This window comes from Diabrotica virgifera, chromosome 7 (genome assembly GCF_917563875.1).
Source record: "Diabrotica virgifera virgifera chromosome 7, PGI_DIABVI_V3a".
In the NCBI taxonomy this organism is placed as follows: domain Eukaryota; kingdom Metazoa; phylum Arthropoda; class Insecta; order Coleoptera; family Chrysomelidae; genus Diabrotica; species Diabrotica virgifera.
The window spans coordinates 71,597,089-71,620,584 of NC_065449.1; the positions used below are offsets into that span (position 1 = coordinate 71,597,089).

At 33.5% G+C, this 23,496-nt stretch overlaps 1 protein-coding gene across 1 annotated transcript in view; it reads left to right on the forward strand.

Moving 5' to 3' along the window:
• The window catches only part of LOC114330415 (phenoloxidase-activating factor 1), a 45,430-nt gene extending 22,192 nt beyond the window's left edge, over nucleotides 1–23,238 (forward strand). The window contains exons 6-8 of the mRNA XM_050656872.1: nucleotides 10,369–10,553; nucleotides 19,988–20,224; nucleotides 22,983–23,238. Coding sequence (XP_050512829.1) covers nucleotides 10,369–10,553; nucleotides 19,988–20,224; nucleotides 22,983–23,149 — 589 coding nt within the window. The 3' untranslated portion in view covers nucleotides 23,150–23,238. The remainder of the gene's footprint in view (nucleotides 1–10,368; nucleotides 10,554–19,987; nucleotides 20,225–22,982) is intronic.
• Nucleotides 23,239–23,496: the final 258 nt, after the last annotated feature.

Below are 23,496 nucleotides of genomic sequence, written 5' to 3' on the forward strand. Positions count from 1 at the left end.
TGTTTTGTTCTATTATTTTTTGTATTAGTTTTAATAGTTGTTTAGTTAGACCTTGTCCTCCGTACTTTAGGAGTTCGTTTGATATTCAGTCCTCTCCTGAAGATTTTCTATTTTTTAATTTTCTTAATGCTTCCTTTACCTCTCCCTCTTCGATGTTTATTTCTTTGTTTGTTTTAACTTCATATGTTGGTGGTTTATTATCGTCGCCTTTAGCAAATAGAGATCGGAAGTAGTCTGCCCATGTTTCCTTCTGAATATGTTTCGCTTTTATTAATTCGTTCATCTTCTTTATTTGCCCTGTGATCATTCTCCATACTTCTTTTTGTGTTCCGTAGAAGTCGTGTTCCATCTGTTTTGAGAAACTCTGCCAGTTCTCCCTTTTATTTGCCTCACTAAAGTGTTTGTTTCGTTTCTGGTTCGTTTGTAGTGGTTGTATGCCTGTTGTGTTTGTTTCGTTCTGTGTTGTAAAGAGGCTTTCTTCTTTTCTTCACATTTTATCTTAACTTCCTCTCTAAACCATGGAGTTTTCTTGTGAGTATTCGTTACTTTTCTCTCTCCAAGTGATCCTGTTGCAGCGTTGATTATGTTATCTTTGATTTTTTTGCCAACTTTCATTGATGTTATAGTTTTCTAATATTCCATTCTCAGCAATCTTCTCTGATAATCTTTTCCTCTATAAGTAGTTCGTGGATTCCGTATGTAGTCCTTCGACTTTGATTTTTGTTTGTATTGGTGCTGCCCTCTTGGGTGTGAAATATTTCATAATGATTCCTGTTTTACATAATACTAACCTATGGTCGCTACCTACATCTGCTGAGTTGAGACATCTTACGTCGATTATTTTTGATGGATGTATATATCTGTTGGTTACAACATAATCTATCATAGATCTTTGTCCACAGGTGTTATTGAATGTATATTTGTGTTGGTCTTTGTGGTCAAAAAATGTTTTTATTTTAAGTTCGTTATTCGTGCAGAAGTTCATCATCAGTTCGCCATTTTCGCTTTTAACATTTTCATTGTGTTTTTGCTTAATTCCGGGTATACTTGGTTACTTATGCGAGCGTTAAAATCCACCAGTATTATCATCTTTCCTCTAACTTGATCTACTACTTGTTGTAATTCGTCATAAAAGATTTCCCTTGTTGTTTGAGGCTTGTTAATTTCTGGGCCGTATACTCCGATGATGTTTAGGTCTTCCTTTTCCATTATAATTTTTCTGCGACAATTCTTTCCGATAAAACATGAGCAATGTATTTTGCAGTGTAGAGGAGTTATATTATATTTCTCTAGAACGAAAATGATCATGAAATTCTATCCACAATATATAGAGCACGAGCGGCACACCCTCAAAAAAGTGCGTGAATGACTAATTTTATTCATACTTTATATTTTCGAGGGTGCTGAAAACGAAAATGAGGTTTATTTTGAATTTTATGTGGGGAACATTGTGAAAATCGCAATTTAACCTAAAAATAATAAAAAAAAAATCACGTTTTTTTGCTTTTACCTCGCTACAACTCTGTTTCTAATGTGGATAACAAAAGTTGCACTATTTTTTTTCTATAAAATATTTTAATCTAAAATTTGCCAGAAAACTTCTTTGTACCCTCTGTTTTAAAATAAAGGTGATTAAAAGGCTAAATTTTAAACTTCGTCACACAACCTTTGCAATTAAACTTTGCCATGCACAAATCCGCACCTTTTCCGTTTAAAAATTCATAACCTTTATCAGGATAAGAATGAAAGCTTCAAACAGTTACCGTTGTCTTCAGAAATCTTAGAGCTCTATACTGAAAAAATTTTAGAAAAAATATTAAAATGGAACAGAGTTGTAGCGAGGTAAACGCAAAAAACGTGATTTTTTTTTTAATTTTAAGGTAAAATTGCGATTTTGACAATGCTCCCCAGCATGAAATTCAAAATAAATCGCATTTTCGTTTTCAGCACCGTCAACAACATACAGTATGTCTAAAATTGGCCATTCACATCTTCGTGTCCAGTACCTGGTCATTTTGGGGGTGCCTGCCGCTCACCTAAGTTAGTTTTAAATTCGTCTTTAAGAGAAAATCGTTAAATGCTAAATATCAAAATAATAAAATCATAAATAAAAGTGATAAAATAAAAATTCTGATAAAAAAATATCAGAATATGTAATAGCTAAATGTCAAGTTTTTCAAAGATTTAAACGTGTACGAAAAGAATTATATATTTCACCGATATGTTTAGACATGAAACAAATTGACATGATCCAATACTATTAATTTGGTAATATACGTTTCTTTGAGAACTTCAAAGTGGGAGAAAATTGTACAACATACCATCAGAAGACATTCTAATATACGTCATTGATGCATCACCACAAGAAACCCACAAGGTTGCATCCTGGCGAAATGTCTACACAGTCTACAATAGCCAGTTTCTCATTCTAACACGAGTTCTTAGGTTCTAACACGAGTTAAGACACGAGTCTTAACGAATCCTTTTTCCCAATCCAATTTACTCTGGAATCCCCTTTATGAAAGAGGCTTTAAAAAGCCTAAAGCAAGGATATCTTCGTATTTTTTCTTTAATCATCCCTCACCTTTGTACATCCTAATTCTAGGATCTCTAGGATAAATTAACCCCGGCTCTCACCATCAAGCCTTTCATAGCGAATTTGTGAAAACCTAAAAGTTGCAATGAAATCGAGGGTAATATAACATAAGGATAGAAACAGTAAGGTCAAGAACTAAAGAGATTTATAAGTATAGATATTATTACAAATGAAGGCGTAAATATCCATCACCTACATACATTGCTTCTTTTAAGATGACCTGATGTTTCAAGTTTTATTTGATATTAGTTCATCTGCATACAGTCAAATTTACATTCATAACATCGCATAACAAAATCTTAAGTGGAAAACTACGTATTTGGAATCATGCTGCAAATATATAATGAGCTAATAGCAATGAACTTTTGATCTTTGTTATCAGAAACTTGTGATTTCGTCGCAACGATTCACCGTAGTCACAATATTTTTTAGAAATAAAAAAAAACGGTACGTGCATTAGTTGTAAATAAATTAAGAAAATAAAAAATAACTTGTTTCATTGGAAAATATTGGGGAAGTTAGTAAGTTACATAAAGATCATGACGTATTTGTTACATTAGTTAATCTTTCTCAATGTATCACTTATTTGTCATGTTTGGCTATTCAAAATTTAAAATACAGTTATCTATGATCGACAATTACATAAATTGATAATATTTTAACGCAACGTTTCACTATGATTCCTGGTTTTAATTAAGAGTATGAGTACCTAAAACTGACGCTAAACAATATTACATAATACAGCGTTTCACTTGTCAAACCTACGTTACCCATCCTAACCTAACATCATCACCATTGGCTCTTAAACTCATATTGCGACCTGACCTGTTCCAGGATCACCTTCCTTCCCTTCGCATCCTTCGCCTTGCTTTTCCAATTCCGTACTCTTAACACTATTAAGTCGTCTTCTATCTGGTCCCTAAACTATGATCTGGGCCTAACTCTTATTCTGACCCCATCCGGTCTTTGGTTTAAATGTGTTTCGACGTCTCCATCTCGTTTATTCTCTGCAAGAGTGGCCTAGCCATCGCAGCCTGTCGCAGTATTTATTTATTAATAACAGATACAAACAGGTTTCCCTACTTAAATGTATCCGTATCTACAATGACAACAATTTAGTACAACATGCACATAATGTAATAATTCTAGGTAGTAGAGACAAAAACGACAGATGTTTACCAGCAAAAACGTTAAAAATAATAATAAAAAAACAAACCTCTCTGTATATTATTCATGCAATAGACGTTTAAATAATTGCAAGTTTATTCCAAATAATTCCAGACAAGTGGTTGTTGATAAATCGTTGTAAATTTGGCACATTTTTTTAAGTGGGCTAGAAGTATTTACAAAAAATTATATGTTTCTTGGACGGGTTCTGTGATCCGGGATATAAAATTGTATTTGCCCCAAAAGATCAGGCGAGTCTATTAAGTGATTACATAGTTTATAGAGAAAAATTAAACAACGTTGAAGTCTTCTTTGCTCTAATTTTTTTATATTAAATTCTTTTCTTAATGGTTGATACGAATCATATTCAGGCGATATTTTATGCTTTTTGTAAAATAAATATTTAATAAACTTGTTTTGAATTGATTCAATTTGGCGCATGTGACCACTATTTATTAAGGTACTCCAGACAGTACTCCCAAATTCTAATTTGCTTTTAACAAATGAATTAAAGAGCCGTTTAATTGAGTCGATATTATGAAATTTATATGTTACAGATATAATAAGTCCCATCATTTTGTATAACTGAGACATAATATTTTGCACATGTAAGTTGAAACTTAAATTATTTACAAACGTAATACCAAGATCCGTCACTTCATTGACCCTATGTAAGTTATTATTTCCCATATTGTACATAAAATAACTAGGTTTTGCCTGATGACTATATGTCATGATCGTACATTTGTTCAATTTAAAATACAGTTTATTACGTGTTGACCATTGACCAATCATAAATCTCGTTTAAATCGTACTGTAATTGAAAATAATCATTCAAATCTTTAATTTCTCTAAATATTTTTAAATCATCCGAATATAAAAGGCACCGAGATGTAATTAAAGAAGGTAATTCATTCAAAAACAGTAAAAATAATAGCGGTCCTAAATTTGAACCTTGTTGTATACCTGATTCCACCAGGAAAACCTCCGATTGATCTCCTTTATATGATACAAATTGCCATCTATCTGTCAAGTATGTTACAAAAAGTTCTAGCAATGAATTGCTTAGCCAAAAGTACAATAATTTTTCTAATAGAATATCATGGTTGACCTTATCGAAGGCTTTGGCGAAATCAGTGTATACCACGTCTACCTGGTTCTTGTTGACTATGACATCATTAATATAATTAGTAAATAATAATAAATTAGCTTCAATAGATTTATTTTTACAAAATCCATATTGTTGTGGGCATATCATTTTCTGTACATGTGCATACATTTTTTCATGTAAGCTGTGTTCAAAAATTTTTGCTATACAATTCAAAATTGCAATAGGTCTGTAATTTTTGCAATCATTTCGAGAACCTTTTTTATGGATAGGAGTTATCTTAGTCATTTTAAACAATTTCGGAAAATAATTATTATCTACTATTTTTTGGAAGATAATTATTAGAGGATATGTAAGGTAGTCGCGACATGCTTTAAATATATACCCCGGAATACCATCAGGTCCCGAAGAAAGCTTTGGTTTTAATTTTGAAAATACGTTATATATATCACGCACTGTAACTTTAGTGAAACTGAGCAAAGGAGAATTATTGTGACTAGAATTAATAAAATTTAAATCGTATGTAGAAGATTTATGGTCATATATAGACTTAAAATAATCAGCAAACTGTAGGGAAATTGTTTTACTGTCAGAAATTATTTCATTGTTTCCATTAATTATATATTTAGTGTCAATACTTGCTTTCCTGTTTCTATTTACCAAATTCCAAAATAAGTTAGGGCTAGTATTGATACTGTTTTCGGCATTATGTATGTATGACTCATGCGCTTCCCTGATCCTATTTTTTAAAAGTGCTCGCAGTCTTTTATATTCAGTTACATGATAAACCGCTACATTTTGCATACCCCTATAAAACTCTTTCTCCCTTTGCAAACGAATAATGTCTAGAGTAAACCACACAGGAAATTTGTTTATTCTACTCTTAGTTCGAAATATAGGTACACACTCCTCAAATATTTCATAAATTTTATGATAAAAATAGTCAACTGGAATGTCAATATCTTGTATACATCCTAAATTATCCCAGCTACAGTTCCTCAATAAATCACACAACATAGGAAAACTGTTTTTTTTTTAATTAAATTGGTTATTTAGATTATTCATCTCATGATGATTGATTGTTCCTGTCTTTATCACGTTTAATTCTATACTCAAAACTGGATGTTTCTTATCCTCATTTGTAAATGAATAGTTATTTTTACCAACTAAAATATCAATATTACTCAAAATTAGATCTAAGTGTCGCACATCCTCATTCACAATGTTATTGAAAGACTTAAAGTTATACATACTAATTAATTCATGAATTGACAAATATTTGAGAGAAGTGTTGTTTTCAAATTGATAGTCAACACCGGTTACACAAGGTAAATTAAAGTCTCCAAAAACTAAAATAGATGTGTTCATTGTATTATCTATGTACGAAAAAAGATCAACAAAAGCTATATAATCGTTATTGCTCGACTGGGGGGGGGGGGGGGGGGCAAATATACGTTACTAAGAATTAATTTATTTCCAAATACATCTAATTCAACGAATAGTACCTCTAATTCAGTATTTACTAAGATTTGTTTAGATTTATATTTTTTATGAACTGCAATCAGAACACCTCCGCCTCTTGCCTTACGCGTCCTTACAAGGTCCCTATCGTTTCTATAAACCACATACCTTTCGTCAAACAATTCAGAATCATTAATGTCATTACTTAACCAGGTTTGCGTCAAAGCAATAATATCAAAGGTTTCTATCAACAAACTTTGGTAAAAATCTGTCGTTTTCGTCCTTAAATCTCTCGAATTTTGGTAATAACTAATTTTCATTAAAAAAACTCTGGAGCTCCATAATTGATTATACAACTTATATAAAATAATTACTTAATTTAATATCCTTGGACGCAAAACTTAAACAAAAAACCTAATTAAATACAAAACAAGTTGTTACCATATATAATGCCATAATTAAAAATAAAGAAAGCAATAATTATAAGTACTGATCAATCATTAACAAAATGAGGAGTTCCCAAATACATTAAACAACTAAATATTAGTATCTAAATTAGATTAAAATAAAAAAAAACATGTCTACCATAAAAAGTGTAAAGATAAATGAAGGTACCAAATAGTTTGTACTAGATACTACGCAGATAATGACCAAACCTCCATCTTGTCACGTTGCCACGTTTACCATTAAGTAGCTGATTTAAAGATCTTGGTGCGACGTAATATTTTTGATACCTCCGTCCTTAATAAAGATTTTGCCATCCCCGGACCATGCATTTTGTTTACCGTATTTTTGTTTTGCTGCATTCAGTAGCTGATATTGCGGCTTCGTAAGGTTTTCACTAATAAATATGTGGGTACCGTTTAACAACTTTTTTGAAATAAAAATTTCTTTCTTCTTTAGATAGGATACCATTTCGAGTAAAACAATTCTTGGTTTATTATTATCAACCTCTCTCTTACCCAGTCGATACACATTATTGATATCATTTTCACTTAAGTTCTCGACTTTCATGGTTGAATGGATTAATTCTTTAACCACCCTAGGCAAATTCTCCTGTTCCTGTTCTGGTATCCCATATATTCTGAGAGTATTATTCCGTCTAACCTGCATAATACCATCCAAATAGGCTTCATTTTTTATAATCCTATTGTCATTACTATGTCATTACTGTCAGTATAAATGAAGTAAAGCTCAAAATTACACAGCCAACATCATAATGTTTGCCTGCACAACTTTATAAATATGTCAGAGGAAACGTATATCCGTTGTTCTTCTTTCTTTTAACTAAATCAAATTTGCCATAACTTATAGCTCGTCTTGTAACAGTTTTATAGAATTGACTTTTACTTTCATTGAAATGTTTGTATCTATCAACCCACCATTTCCTTCCTTCTATGTCCCATTTTAACGCTATTGCATGGATCTCCAGTTATTTTCCCATTACTCTGTAATGCAGATTTTGTACCTTGTACTTGTATAGATACTCTGTAATGCAGATTATAGATACTTTTACCATCTACAGTACAGTGTGTTGTTCTGTACCCCATTTTGTGTTAGTTAGTTTGCGGATCATCTTATTGCTTGTACTGAATTTTTTCTTGACCTCTTAGTGATAATGGTATTGGTAAGACAAAGATCTCTCCAAGTTCCGGTGTTTTGATATCTCCTTGTGCTTCAGACAAGCAGAACAATAATGATTCCATGATTTTAAACGCCTCTGTGTATAATATTCTGCAGCGTCTGCGTTTGTAGAGTGGTGAGATTGACTGCGCAAGTATGTACTGCAATTTTGTTCTACCACTATATTGGACCACATGTTGTCCATATGTTCTGTTCAAAAACAAAATACATGGTATTTAGCCGTTTAACCCATCAAGATTCACGGTTATATGTTGATGGTCATATAATTCAAAGAGTACCCAGCTTTATATATCTTGGTTGCCATATTATTGAACAACTAGATCCAGATAAATAGATAAAATGTAGAATCGAGATAGCTCGCACGACATTTTTAAAAATGAGGTCATTCTTCTGTAATGATAACTTGCAACTTCAACTTCGAAAGCGCATGATTAAATGTTATATTTGGTCAGTCCTCTTGTATGGTGTCGAAGCATGGACATTAAAAACATCCACCATTAATCGTTTGGAGGTCTTTGAAATGTTGCTGCACAGACGTATACTGAAAATACCATGGACGGCTATGCTGACAAATATGGCAGTCCTTAAGAGAGCAAATGCTGCCCGCGAGCTGCTTGATAACATCAAATATAGTAAGATGGCTTATTTTGGACACATAGTAAGGGGAGACCGGTATAATATTCTTTAACTTATTATGATGGGTAAAATCGAAGGACGCAGAGGAATTGGTAGAAAGCAGGCCTCTTGGTTACAGAATATCCGGGAGTTGACGGGAATAAAGAAAGCAGAACACCTATTTAGAATAGCTCGAGACAGAGACAGTTTCGCAATGTTAATCGCCAACGACAAGGGGACTTGATAGGGCAAGTTAAGAAAAAGAAGTTGTCCATATGGTACTGTTGTTCTGTTTCCTTGCATGTAAAACCAACATTTTATCTTTTTTTTTGCCAATCTTAGCGTTTCAAGTATATTACTTCTGTAGTTTAAGGATAGTAGATGGCCTATTGATACTACATATTATTAATACGGTGGAATACAAGTGAGCTTATAGTATAATGCTACAAAAAATTATTTAGCTTAAGTAGTTCTAGTTATACTAAAATCCAAATAGAGATGCACTAGAATAAACAAACCAAGACACGCTGAATGGTACCTGGAAGACTCTAGAATCATGATCTACAATGTACAAACTGTGTAAATCATGATTTGGGATTTACTTTGTTGTATATACATTGTAAATCATGATTTGGAAGTGCTCCTTGTAACATTCAATGTGTCTTGGTTTGTTTATTTCTAGTGCATCTTTATTGTGATTTTAGTATAGTTACTCACCAAATAACATAGCATACATAATGAAATGTTTTTCTCACAAATATATTTATCATGAAAAAATTTATGTAAACCTAAATACCTATTAGTTCAATCTGTAGAATTTTAATAAAAGCATTTACTATGTGGAATTTTAATGTTAACTAAGAAATAACCTTAATTATGGAACAACAGAGTTGGCAAACTAGTTCAAAGGTGACCTAACTTCAACAGATTATACGAATTGCCTTCTTATATAGATTGTTATTGCAATTAAAAAATATCGCATAGTCATAATCATTATCTCAAACGGTACAGGATCTCAAACATATACAGGAGTTTCATTATATTGCTATATCATTCCCATGACAATATAAAATATGAAAAATAACAAGTTATTAGTAGGTATGGTGCTTCTCAGAGGCTTTTTTCAGTGCGTCACAAATGAAGAAAAGGTACGTCTGTGATCAAACACATGGATAATATTTTTCAAGTTGTTGATAGATGGCGCTATAATAAAAAAAAATGATTTACCTATCTACAACGGCTACAATCTAAAGTTCTTCTGTCTTTCAATGTGGCAGTTTTTTGACGTCATATATGATTTTAAGAATGGAGCGAATCATTGCATATTTTAGTTCAATCTGACAGTTGTCAGAATCGTAATCAGCCAAATATGAAAAGGTTATTGCAGTACATAATTATGGCCCTTTTATTTGCAATTTGGTATATAAACAAATCAATCGTGTTTATTCGTGTCAATCACCCAAGGACCTTTTTTCTGTCACTTCTAACTTAATACGTCAGAAAGAAATCGAAAAACTGTGACGCACTGAAAAAATCCTCTGAGGAGCACCACATCTTGATCAATGGCTATCAATTTTATTTGCAGTATATTAACTAAAATATCAGTATATTAACTAAAATATTTTGTAATTAAATATAGGGATAAACACGTACCTAAGGATAAAATGGTCATATATAATTCAGAGAATGTTGCTGTTTTTGTCAGTAGTACTAAATATAGTAATCTCTAATTGATATTAAATGACATATTATAAAACATTTCTTTTTTATATTGTAGTGTAAACGTTCGTCTTGGAGAATATAATACAGAAAGTGAAGTTGACTGTGACGGAGAACTGTGTAATGACCCCCAAGATATTGGTATTGAAGAAGTACTATACAACGAAGGTTATAATAATAACAATGTTCATAGGTACAATGACATAGCTCTTATTAGGCTAAACCGAAATGTCAAGTTTAGTAGTAAGTATTATTTTCCTTTTTTAATCATCCGTGTCAACCATGAAGGTTATTAGCGTAATATAATAATTTTAGGTAGATGATTTTATATGTGTGTTAGGTAGATGTCTTATAATTAAGTAAAATATGTTCAATAAAATAAGTAACTTAGATAAAAGTATACACAAAGGAGTGTATTCAATATTCAGTTATTACTTAAGAGAATATTTAACACGCTTTACCAAAGAAATGGAACACGATTTGTACGGGGCGCAAAGAAAAGTATGGAAAATACTAAAAAGTAGGAAAAAACCAATTTACGAATATAGAAGTTTAAATAAAATAGAAGCAGAACAATGGGCCGCCTATATAGAAGAACTATATGAGGTAGAGAGGAAGATAGTACAATACCTGAAGAAGAGGAAGAAACAGGAAATGAAGACGAATCCAACATAGACACAAAACTAGAAATCACAAAAAAGAAATAAGGAATAACATACGTAAATTAAAAAACAGAAAAGCCCCAGGACCCGATGGGATACCAAATGAACTCCTAAAATACGGATGAGAAACCCTAATTGAAAGCATAGAGATTCTCTTTCAAAAAATAATATGTAGCCAGCGTGTACCCGACCAGTGGAGGACGAGTATAACAATACCAATAAACAAGAGAAGAAACAGCAAAGGCCCTACCAACTACCGTACCATCACCTTGCTGAGCACAACTCTGAAACTTTTAACAAAAAGACTTGCCAATAAAATAAATGAAGAATACACAATTAGTGAGAAACAACAAGATTTTCGGAAAAATGGGTCCACAATAGACGCTATATTCATAGCCAGACAAATTTCAGAGAAAGCACTGGAATATAGTGAATCTGAATTTATGTCCATCGTCGACCTGATTAAATCCTTCGACTGTGTAAGATTAGAAGATTTTCTAAGATTGCTAAAGGAGAAAAATCAGCCCAACAAAATGATAGTGATAATTAAAGATATTAATACGAAGAACAAAACCAGAATAAAAGTCGAGAATGAACTAACATTGGAAGTAGAAATCAACTCGGGAGTCAGACAAGGGGATAGCTTGAGCCCTTTTTTTTTTTAATTTAGTAATAGATAAAATCATAGAGAACATTAAAAGTACTGGAAAAGAATATAGTATGGCAGAAAAACAAATAAGAATCCTCCGTTATGCTGACGACGCAATCTTAATCTCCGATACCGAGGATAACCTACGACGAATGGCACAAGCTTTCAATACAGTGGCGAAGAACAACAGCATGAAAATATTAATAGTTAAGCCAAAATCCCTGGTAGTGTCAGGGGAACCCATAAGGGTAAGAACAGAAGTAGTGGGTCGCGGAGGAGGTGGAGGTGAAGGTCGCGGTCGATGTTGACATCCATGTAAAACAAACACATTGTAGTGAATGGAAGAGAACAGAGCAGGTAAGTCGCGGTGGAGGTTTAGCGCGATGCCATTCAGGAGGTTTACATCGATGATTTTTAAAATAAAAATAGTTTGTTTTACATGGATGTCTACTGCGCGGCCTACAAGGAGGCTTCCCTGTGATTCGTCCGTTCGAAGCCAAGTTGTCATTACCTGCGCTACCTGAGTTGATACTTTTTATATAATCCCTTTTTTGTATTCAGTTTATTTTTGAATTTCTAAAGTAAATAAGTTCAGTAAATTTTTGAAATATGAAGGAGGATCTGATTACATATTTACAGCTCACATTTCATCACTATCATCACTTAACTGACACAACATCGTAAAAGCTAATTCTTTGGGTAATTCAAATTTCATTAAATTACTTCACTTGATAGTGATTCTAGCTGGACTGACAGCGCAGGTGGCCTCCTTGCTATGTGCTATCGACATCGAGAGTGACTTAACTAGTGGCAGCATCCACCGCGACCTACACCACCACCTTGACCTACTTGTTCTGTTGTTACCCTTAGATGAAAATTAGTAATTAACAACAAACTAATTGAACAAGTCTCGAGATTCGAATATCTGGGAGTCGAAATATGTAGATATGAAGATGTTAAGTAGAGCGTCCAAAAGCAACCAAATGAAGCCAATTACGTGTCAGGATGTCTGAGAGATGTCATCTGGAGAAATAAATATATGAGGCTGGAAGCGAAAGTACGTATATACAAATCAATTGTAAGACCGATCATGACGTACGCGATAGAAACAAGATGTGAAAAAGCAGAAACCAAGAGGATACTGAGAACATCAGAAATAAGAACGTTGACGTCAATATCTGGGAAAACACTGAGATACAGAATACCGAACGACAGAATAACATATCTCTGTAACATACCAGACATAGTACGGTGGGGAAGACAGAGAAGACAAGAGTGGAATGAACACTCATATAGCACACAACGTCCGATGGACGTCCATATAACGTACATTTAAAGTCCAAACGTCCATGGACCAAAACTGGACGTACTATGTACGTCCATTACGGGACGTCCATTGGACGTTTGATTTCAACGTACATTGGACATCCATTTGTGGTGCATGGAGATTTTACACAAAACACGACTATTATTATGAGTAATTATATAGATATAGCTTCTTGTTTTAATCAAAGCAATATTATTAGTAGAATACAAGAAGCTTCTAATAAAGTAGTCACATATTTTTTCATCATCGATCGAATTAAAACACTGAACTACTAAAATTATTTTAATTAAACCTATATAATATTAGATGATGATAAAACGGTGATAAACTTTTTCAGAATAACGGAGCTACATCGCGCATCGGTAATTATAAGAACTTACAATAATTAGACACTACCAATTTAAATCTTAAATGTGCATTTTGTAACTGTTAAATTTCGCGCCAAACTAAATGAGAATTGCTTGACAACGTTGTCGCTCTTCACGCTATCGGTCGTAAAAGGTGTATTAGGCAGGTACTTTTAGGGGATTATCGCTGTTAATTGTTGTGGAATACTGAAGGAGGATTTCTTTATGATAATTCACAGAATGGCAAACCCGCTTGCAATATACAACCGTACTGACTAAGTTCCAAGAAAAATAATAATGTTTGGAAAGAACAGAACAGAAATAAACCTTTTGAGTGTGCATGCTTGATAGGGCGCCATTATCTGAATTTTGTCTTTATTAAGTTATTACATACAATATAATAATCCTGTGATATCTTTGTATTTGCTGTTTATCGTGCAAGTGCAGTCGTGCATTAATGAAGTTCCTATAATAAAGTTATAATAAAGAGAAATAAAAAAGGTATTTTGTGTAATACAGTCGAACCCGCTTATTGGAATAGCCTTTGTACCAGGCAAAAATATTCTTATAACCGGGATATTCTAATAACCGATCATTGGTGGCTAGTCGAAATAAGTGTACCGAATATACGTAATAATATTATTTACATACTATGCCAATGTGTAGTTTTACATACTATGCCAATATGTATATCATATATGTACACCTACATAATCAGTATATGTAAATGGTTTTAGGTCTTTTTACGTCAATAATACAGTAGTGTAACTACTACTTATCTATGTATGTGTTAAATACCAAATTACATTATATTATATATGTGAATGAATACAGTAGCAGTAGGTAATTAATATAAAATGTATGCAATATGTAGATATGTAAATATTTTCTTATTAAAATGCATATAACAAAATTACTTATTTTTTCTTGAGAAATTATCGGTAATTATAGCTTTTTGTTGTTAATCCGTGCGGTCATCCTTAATCCATTGGTTGAATGGAACTTTTATTGGCGGCAAGAAATGGATGAATTGAATTTAACAAAGCCATAAGCCTCTCTGGGTGAATTCTAAATAAATTGCTTCTAACAATTTTATAGCAGGCAACAGTGCCTTTGTGTAGACAAATAAAAATTACTTTATGACCCATGCATTTGTCGGCTAAAAATCGAATTGGTACTCGTAACAAAGTAATAAATATTTATTACCCTAATAATATCTAATCCATAATCCTTGACGACTGACCATAATAAACAAACATAATTTAAATTTTTAGTAAAATTGTAAAAAAAATAGTCGTTGACCTGCAAAATATGCTAATAAGCGGTATTATCTAATTAGAACCTATTCCAATAAAAGGATAAATTTATTAAGGAGTAAATGGAAACGTTTCGGGAACTCGAATTTATATTCCATAAACCGGGATATTCCTATAACAGGGATTCTAATAAGCGGGTTCGACTGTATTTTAAAGTATAAGTTTAGTATTATAGGAACTATTTCCTATACCTAAAGGCTTTTTGCTATGTATGTATTTAAAAAATTATGGACACTAGATTGCTTTCTGAAAAGTGCCCTACAAAAATGACTATAAGACGTACATTGAATGTACATCAGATGTACATTGAATGTACATAAGATGTACACTGAAAGCTTCAACAACCTACACTGTACGTTTGTAGCGGACGTTCTATGGACGTCCAATTTTGTGAGCTCTGGACGTTCGTTGGACGTCCATAGGATGTCCATTGTACCTTAGCGGGACGTCCATTGGACGTTCCAATGTACACAGATGTACGTCCATTGGATGTCCATAAAACGTACTTGTGCTATCTGGGCATGTGACGAGAATGAACGACGAGAGGATAGCCCGTAGAGCCAGAGATTTTAAGCCAACAGGCAAAAGGCTAATAGGAAGCCCCTTTAAAAGGTGGCAAGATAGCTGGCAGTTAACATCACAGCTACGAATACAAGCTCAATATCGGTTAGGAACAGGCCAAGAAGCCTAATGTAGAAGAAAAAGAAGTTATTACAAGATAACCTTTATCCTACATAACTATCTCTCTTCAATATTGACCCCCCGGAGGGAGCGTAGTGGTCGACGTGATGTCGTGTATTGTCCGTCTCCATATTTCTCTGTCACTGGTCATTCCTTTTAACTCATGCATAGGTCTTGTGCATACTCCTGTAATTAAAGCGATCCACCTTGTTGGAGATCTTCCTCGTGATCTTCGGTCTTACACCTTTCCTTGTATAATGAGTATTTACTTGTTTTCTATGTTTGCTCTCATAGCATGTCCAAATTATTTTAATTATCGGTAATGGACTTTACTGGAGAGTCGTTGACTAACTAACTACTAAAACTGTGCTACATAACATCGATACATAAAATAAAAAATAGAAAATAACTCAATAACTACAGAAGAATAAGCGTCATCCTACAATGGGAAGACTGTGTGGCAGGATTTTCAGGAACAAAATAGAGAAAAGTATAGAAAGTAAAATCGGTGAAGAGCAAGCATGATTATTTACAGCAGGGAAATCATGTCTAGCTCATATCAGCTTATACAATACATCAGTCTATATAAAAGAAAAGAGCTAATAGACAAGACGAAACCGGCGGGTTCGTTGGAAAAAATATTCCCATGAGATTTTTTTGCCTAATCATATTCGTGAGACATCCCAGAATAAGATTCAAGAAGTCGCCCACGTGAAAAGTGGTCCAAATTATTTTTTAATCAAATTGCAAAAATCAATATTTTCGGTCCAGACACATTTTTTTTAGGATTCTTGGACCATTGTGGACAAAAAAGTTCTCTTATAATTTTTTTCTTAAGTTGCTCGTTTTCGAGTTATAAGCAACTTAAAATTGAAAAAAAAAACAGAAAAATGGCGATTTTTAAGGCTTAATAACTCGGTTAAAAGTTATTACTATGAAAGTCAGAAAGCGATCAAATAAAAGTTTAAAGCCCTCCCTACAAGATCCTGAAAACATTTTTGTCATTATTTTATCACTAAGCTGTTATTTTTAAGTAAAAATACTGAGCGCCATGCACGTATTAGGCGGCCGGCAATGATGAGTGCGAGAGAGATGCCATTCCGGCAGTCAATGGTGCATCTTAGGCTACGGCTCCACGGGCGAGAAATTGACGCTAGCAGTAGCAGTAAAATGAACTTAAGGTTCCGCGGAACGGAATGGGAATAGCCGAACTGTACCGACTACAGGACTTGTGCGTAGTCGGTTCAGTTCGGCTATTCCCATTCCGTTCCGCGGAACCTTAAGTTCATTTTACTGCTACTGCTAGCGTCAATTTCTCGCCCGTGGAGCCGTAGCCTTACTCTCACTCACATTTACAGCCGCGTCAATACGATCGTACGGCTCATTACGATGACACAAATTTCCTCAGGATCATGTAGTGGAGGCTTTAATCTTTGATTTAGTCACTTTCTGAATTTCACAATAATAATTTTTAAGCGAGTTATTAACCCTTAAAAATCGCCATTTTTCGTTTTTTTTTTTAATTATAAATTGCTTATAACTCGAAAACGAGCCACTTTAGAGAAAAATTATAACAGATCTTTTTTGTCCAGAATGGTCCAACAAACTTTAAAAAAATGTGTCCGGGCCGAAAATATTGATTTTTTGCAATTTGATTTAAAAAAAATTAGAAAAAAAATTTGGACCACTTTGGCCCACCTAACACATGGCGTTTATAGACCTTAGGAAAGCATACAACACCCTGTCAAGGAGAGCACTATACAAACCAATGGAAAAAATAGGGAAAATAGCTAACCTAACAGAAGCAATCAAGAACATGTACAGAGGAAATAAAGAATATATAAAAATCGGAAACAACATAGTGGCCAACTTCAACACAACAAAAGGACTAATACAGGAATGCCCAACGTCACCAACTCTATTTAAAATATTTTTAGAACACGCACTAACAACTTAAGACGTATGGGAATACTGATAAGGGACGTGTTTGGGAGACAATATCTACACATTGTTTTTCGCAGACGACTATGTGGTGATGGCTTAACACGAGAAATATATCAGTTACACGGTAAGACAACTGAAAGAGGAATACAGAAAGGTGGGCCTGGTAACAAATATGTAAAAAATGGAATACTTAGCAATATCGGAAGAAGACGTCAAAAATTTGGAAATAGAAGAATACGTAGAAATAGGAGGAACCAATAATTTTAAATATTTGGGTTTTATAATGTCGAAAAACGGAACAACAAGAGATAAAAAATATATTGGGACAAACACGATCTTTTATGAAAACTCCTTAGTGTAATCTGGAATAAAAACACCAAAGAAAACAAAATGATATACTAAACAATAGTAGGAATCATATGACTGCATTATGACAAATGCAGCAGAAATTTAGGTCATAATAAAAAAAACTAAAGGGGTATCCTGGCGACCGAAATGGAGTACTAAAGAAGATGCTGTGGTTTGACAGAAGAGAAAATGGTACGGCCACGCACGCAGATCAGGAAGTACATGGACAAACAAGGTTGCAGAATAGAGCCTAAGAGGAACAAGAAGGAGAGGACGACCAGGAATATCATGGAAAAATGAAGTTGACGAAACCATGTCAAAGAAAGGATTGGAAAACAGAGACTGACTATATGTTTATGTAATTATTAGTTTACATCTTATGAGCCTCATTAAGAGACTGTAAGCATTGACTGGTCATTTTGTAGGATAATAACAATATACCTTGTCTTTTCTTCTTCTTTTTATATAGACATTACTCTGTCTGTTATTCAATGTGCCTCCAGTAAGTTGTCATTCCATCTTTTTCGTGGTCTTCCTACTGATCGTCTTCCTATTGGGGAACCGTCTCTCGCCGTCCTTACTACTCTATTTGTTGTCATTCGGCTTATGTGGTCGTTCCATTCTACTCTTCTGCTTTTCACCCAGTTATTAACGTTGTCCACCTTGCATCTCCTTCGTATATCTGCACTTCTAGTTCTATCCCACAGCATCTTACCATTGATTTTTCTAAATGTTTTCATATCTGCTGTTTCTAGCATTCTTTTTGTCCTTTCTGTATTAGGTCGTGTTTCTGCCGCGTATGTCATTATTGGTCTGATGACTTTTTTTGTAAATTCTGCCTTTCACTTCTTTTCCGATGTTTTTATATTTCCATATTGTTTCATTCAGGCAACCTGCGGCTCTGTTTGCTTTATTCACCTGATCTTCCACTTTTGTTTCGAGCTTTCCGTAGCTGCATAGTGTGATGCCTAGATATTTAAACTTCATGAGTTGTTCTATTATTTGACCCTCCAGCTCTAATTTACACATTATTAGATCTGTTGTTATAACCATGCATTTAGTCTTTTTTGGGAAAATTAACGTGTTAAATTTTTTAGCGGTTATACTAAATTCGTGCAGAATACGTTGTAAATCATCTTCACTTTGAGATATTAGTATTGCGTCGTCTGCGTAGCAGATTATTTTAAGTTGTTTTTCTCCCATTTGGTAACCTTATTTGTTCTTACTTGTTTTATTATTTCGTCCATGATCAGGTTGAACAACAGAGGACTCAGGGAATCTCCCTGTTTTATCCCATTGCCAGCTTTAATTGGGTCAGTTAGTACTTCATCTACTTTTACTTTTATTGTGTTGTTCTGGTAGCTATTTTTGATCGTTTTAATTATTCCTAGAGATACCTTTCTTGCGTACAATAAATGAATAACGTCCTTTAATTTGACCCTGACAAATGCCTTCGTAATGTCCACTAAACATAAATATGCCGGTTTGTTGTATTCTAACGATAATATAGCCCGGTCCCAAGCCCGGATAAAATGTGGAGGGTGATTGGCAAGGTTAGCAAACTACCAATCGTAAAAACGAATACTGCTCAAAGAAACAATGTGAAGCCTCGGAACCGGATTGATAAATATACCTTGTGTGCTGTTATATTGAATCTGCAGAGTAGGCGCTCGAGGTCAACTATATTTTGTGTTATGATTAATGCAGCATCCACATTGCACAGGATAGTCACAGTTCGGTTTCTGATTTTGTAGCCAATGTTGGTTTTATATTATCCTGTCTACGAGCATGTTAAAGAGATTCTTACTAAAGCTATCTTGCCAACACGTTTAGTTCTTCGGTCAGTCCATATTTTTAGTCTTTATAGGTACTTGTTTTGTTGTGACTGCTAAGTTAGTTGGTTATTGCTATGTTTTATATTGACGTTTTCTGCTGCATGATTTGAATTAAGTCTTTCACTTGGAATCTGTCAAACTCTTTTGTGAAATCCACAAACCATAGTGAAAGAGGTCTATTGGACTCTACAGACTTTTCTACTAGTTGCCGTAATAAGTCGGGTCTCAGTTGTAGATCTATTGGTCCTGGAAAATTGCATTTCTTCTCATGTACCATTCCTTCACTTCTTCATTCCTCTGGTATGGTACCATATCTAATTATTTTTGGAAATATTTTTGTTAACTCTGTCATGATTTCTAGGCTATAGTACTGTTGGTAATTATTATTTTGGTAAGTAGTTTGTACGGATGTGGCAACACGCTGATTGGTCTGTAATTTTCGAGTTTGTGTTACTAATATAGTGTTGCTGATATATTATACTAAACTTACATAACTGTATATACATGCGTAATTCATAATATTTATTAAACTAATATTTACAATAACTAAGAGTAATTACTATTTTAGGATTTATCTATCCCATATGCTTACCTCATCCTAACGAAGCTGCCAGGGTCGGGGACCGTGTGATTGTAGCTGGATGGGGAAAAACTGAATCATCCAGTCGCAGCAACATAAAGCTAAAGGTTGAGATTCCCATAGCTCAGAGGTCACAATGTACCAGAGCATTTGCTTCTGCTGGAATTATTTTGAAAAACTCACAGATTTGTGCTGGAGGTCAAAGAGGACGAGACTCTTGTGCAGGTAACAGATTTTTTCACTTTGTTTTTGATTATTACTATCATACATGAAATCGTCAATATCGGTCTTGTCCTTGGTTAAAGAAATTTCTAGAATAATATAACTCACACTTGGTTAGAGACAGCATTTTTTAGTAATAGAAAGCGTACGTTAGAGTTCCTTTTTGTCAGTTATTATTATTTCGTCTTTATGTGAATATATGTAGTTTTTCCTTTCACTGCTACACTTTCATCTAACTAGAACCATATGCATATCTATTTTAAATTGGCGTATCATCTACCGACCTCGCGTGTGATCTTTTCCTGTTTCGCTTATACATGATCTCATATTTGTAATAATCTTGTTTGTTCTTTTGCTTGTTTGTCTAATAGTGTGACTAGATAATAATTTATATGTACTTCAATTTTATCTTTAAATCCTGGGGTTTTCTTATTTAGATTTTCCCACCTTTTCTTACATTGTTAGTATTGTATCTCAGGTATTATGACTAAGATATTCCATCCATATATTTACACTTTTGAGAATATCCATGTTTGATAAAAGTATAATATTTCCTGGCGCTTTACCGTTATTTACTCTTCTAAATTCATTTTAAATTTCATTGTTAGTTATCAATTGTACCTCATCCTTGTTATTCATATTATCTTCCTCAATAAATTATTACTTCCAGACATTCTTTCTCGTATTTTTTTTTTGTCAGCAGTTGCTTGCAGAGAATCTCACCTTGCTTGTTCTCCATTAGGTCTATATTTCCTATTTCTTTCCTTCTGTTGTTTATTTTTATATTACTTATTAAAATTAACAATTAAAATAAGGTATTTAAATACAAAATAAATTTTAAACTGCATTATTATTAAAATAAAATTCTAAAAATATATTGGACTTTCAAATACGCTTAATGTGGGGATAAACGATTGCATTCTTTATATCATTATATTATAATACTATAGTGCAGTGGTGCTCAGACTTATACTGCGTGGGATCTACCACATAAACTTCAAGCTTCCAACGATCGACTGATAGTAAAAAAAAACAATTTTGAAAATGAAACACTTTATTGCACATTTCTATGTGATAAAAGGTTGTAACTACAGAGAGTCGTAATTAAATTGATGTTTTTCATCTTAATTTTATTTGGATGTTGATGCATGACACTGCGTATCATCCCAAGTTTTTCATATTATGGGGAAATATTTATTTTTACTACCTTAATTTGTGGAAATGCAGACTGACACAAGTATGTTGATCCAAAAATGCTGTGAACTGCAGAGCTACTTGCCTCAACGACGGATATTTGTCTGGCGATATAAAAGGCAAAAACAATTTCGTATTGGTCGCTCTGGATTGAAGATATATTATTTTCAGTACCTCATTTTGGACGGAAATTAGCTGATTGAATCTAATTGAAAGTAATGGAGATTTCAGTAGCAATTTTTTTTATGTGTTCACAAGAAAATTGATTAGACATAAATATTACAATATACCTATGTGTTTTTTAAAATCAGCGAAGCGTCTATCAAACTCACTACGAACTGCTTGCAGCTCAGTCTCCGAATAATAAACATAATTCAAATGAGGGTTACTCTTTTTTTCAACTATGGAAAGTTGTTTAAATCCTTTCTGTTCCTTTGATTAATCAATAATTTCAATTTGTTGATAAAAGAACATAGGTACTGTGCTCATCATATCGATAATAGTTGTTTTATTTTTATCCTGTAGTTCCAAATTAAAGAGTTTCAAATGATTTGCTAAATCTGATACGACAGCCAGATCACTGAGCCATTTTTTGGTTTTGAAGTAGATGCGTGTCGTTCCCTCGTTCTTCTAGAAAACAAATTATTTCGAAAAGTAACTCCTGGAACCCATCTAAAAAATTTCCACGGCTCAACCACCTCACATCTGTATACAAAACTAAATCAGTGTGTTCCGCAGAGTCGCTAGCTTTCAATTGCGCTTTAAAAAAACGTCGTTGCAAGCTTCTCGCCCTGATTAAATTCACAATTTTTGTTGTCATCTTCATGACGTCTTTCATATTTAAAATTTTGGAACACAAAACTTGTTGGTGAATGATGCAATGAAATGAAAAAACGATGGAAAGTCATCGTTAGCTCGACCCAGTGCAACACATTCATTGTTAATGTCAGTCATGGATGGTGCACCATCTGTTGTAATACACACTTGTTGTAAATCGGTAGCTCCCATTATTTTACAAAATTAAAAAACAAAACGTTGTATATATCTTCTCCGCCATTTTTTCTTTCAGAGGCGTTGTTAACAATTCTTCTTTAGCAAACATATCAGAAAATACCATCCGAATAAAAATACTTAACTGGGCGATATCATTAATATCGGTTGAGTCGTCAAATTGCAAAGAAAAGTTCACTTCATAGAATAACTTTTAACTTTGCTTTCCAAATATTTCCCATGATTTAGATACGTCTATAGAGCGTTTCACGTTAAGTATTGAACATTGCTGAGATAGCCACATGATAGTAACCGTTGGATGTTACAACGGGACTTCTTTGATAGCAGACATAATACCTTTTCCATTTTTATTTTTCCGTGAATCGCGATCGACTTCAGAAACTTTGGCGATCGACCGGTCGATCGCGATCGGCTCTTTGAGCACCACTCCTATAGTGGATCTACGGAGCTTTATCACACTTATCAGTCACCCTAAAATTTAGACATCTCTAAAAGTTATGAATGTTTTCGCGTTTAAATAAATAATTAACTAAGTTTCATTAAAATTTTGTTTTAGGTGATAGCGGTGGTCCTTTAATGAAGACCGTTGAAGATGATTCTTCTACTTGGTACCAAGAAGGAATCGTATCATTCGGTGCAAGATGTGGTACTGAAGGATGGCCCGGAATCTACACAAAAGTTGAAAATTATTTAGGATGGATCCATAGAAATGTTAGAGAATAGGCAAAGACTGTAAATTAATTTAGATTATTTATTGAAATTCTTAGTTTTAATGTTCAACCTCTTCATAAAAAAATATAAATTTAAGAATATTAGTGTTTCTTTAGAGACTTTACTTATCTTTTTAGGGGAAGGGTTGAGAGGACTGGTTCGAGGTTTTTCAAAGAAATAATTGAAAAAATACAATATTGTTACCTTCCTACAATTGTTAAATAAAAGAATATAAACAATCTTGAAGGATCAGCGACTAATTGATCGCAAAATTATAAAAAATTAATATCAGCAGGGAATATTAGAATAATTATTATGCGACTTATGCTTAAAATAAGTCCAATTTTATTTTATGATTT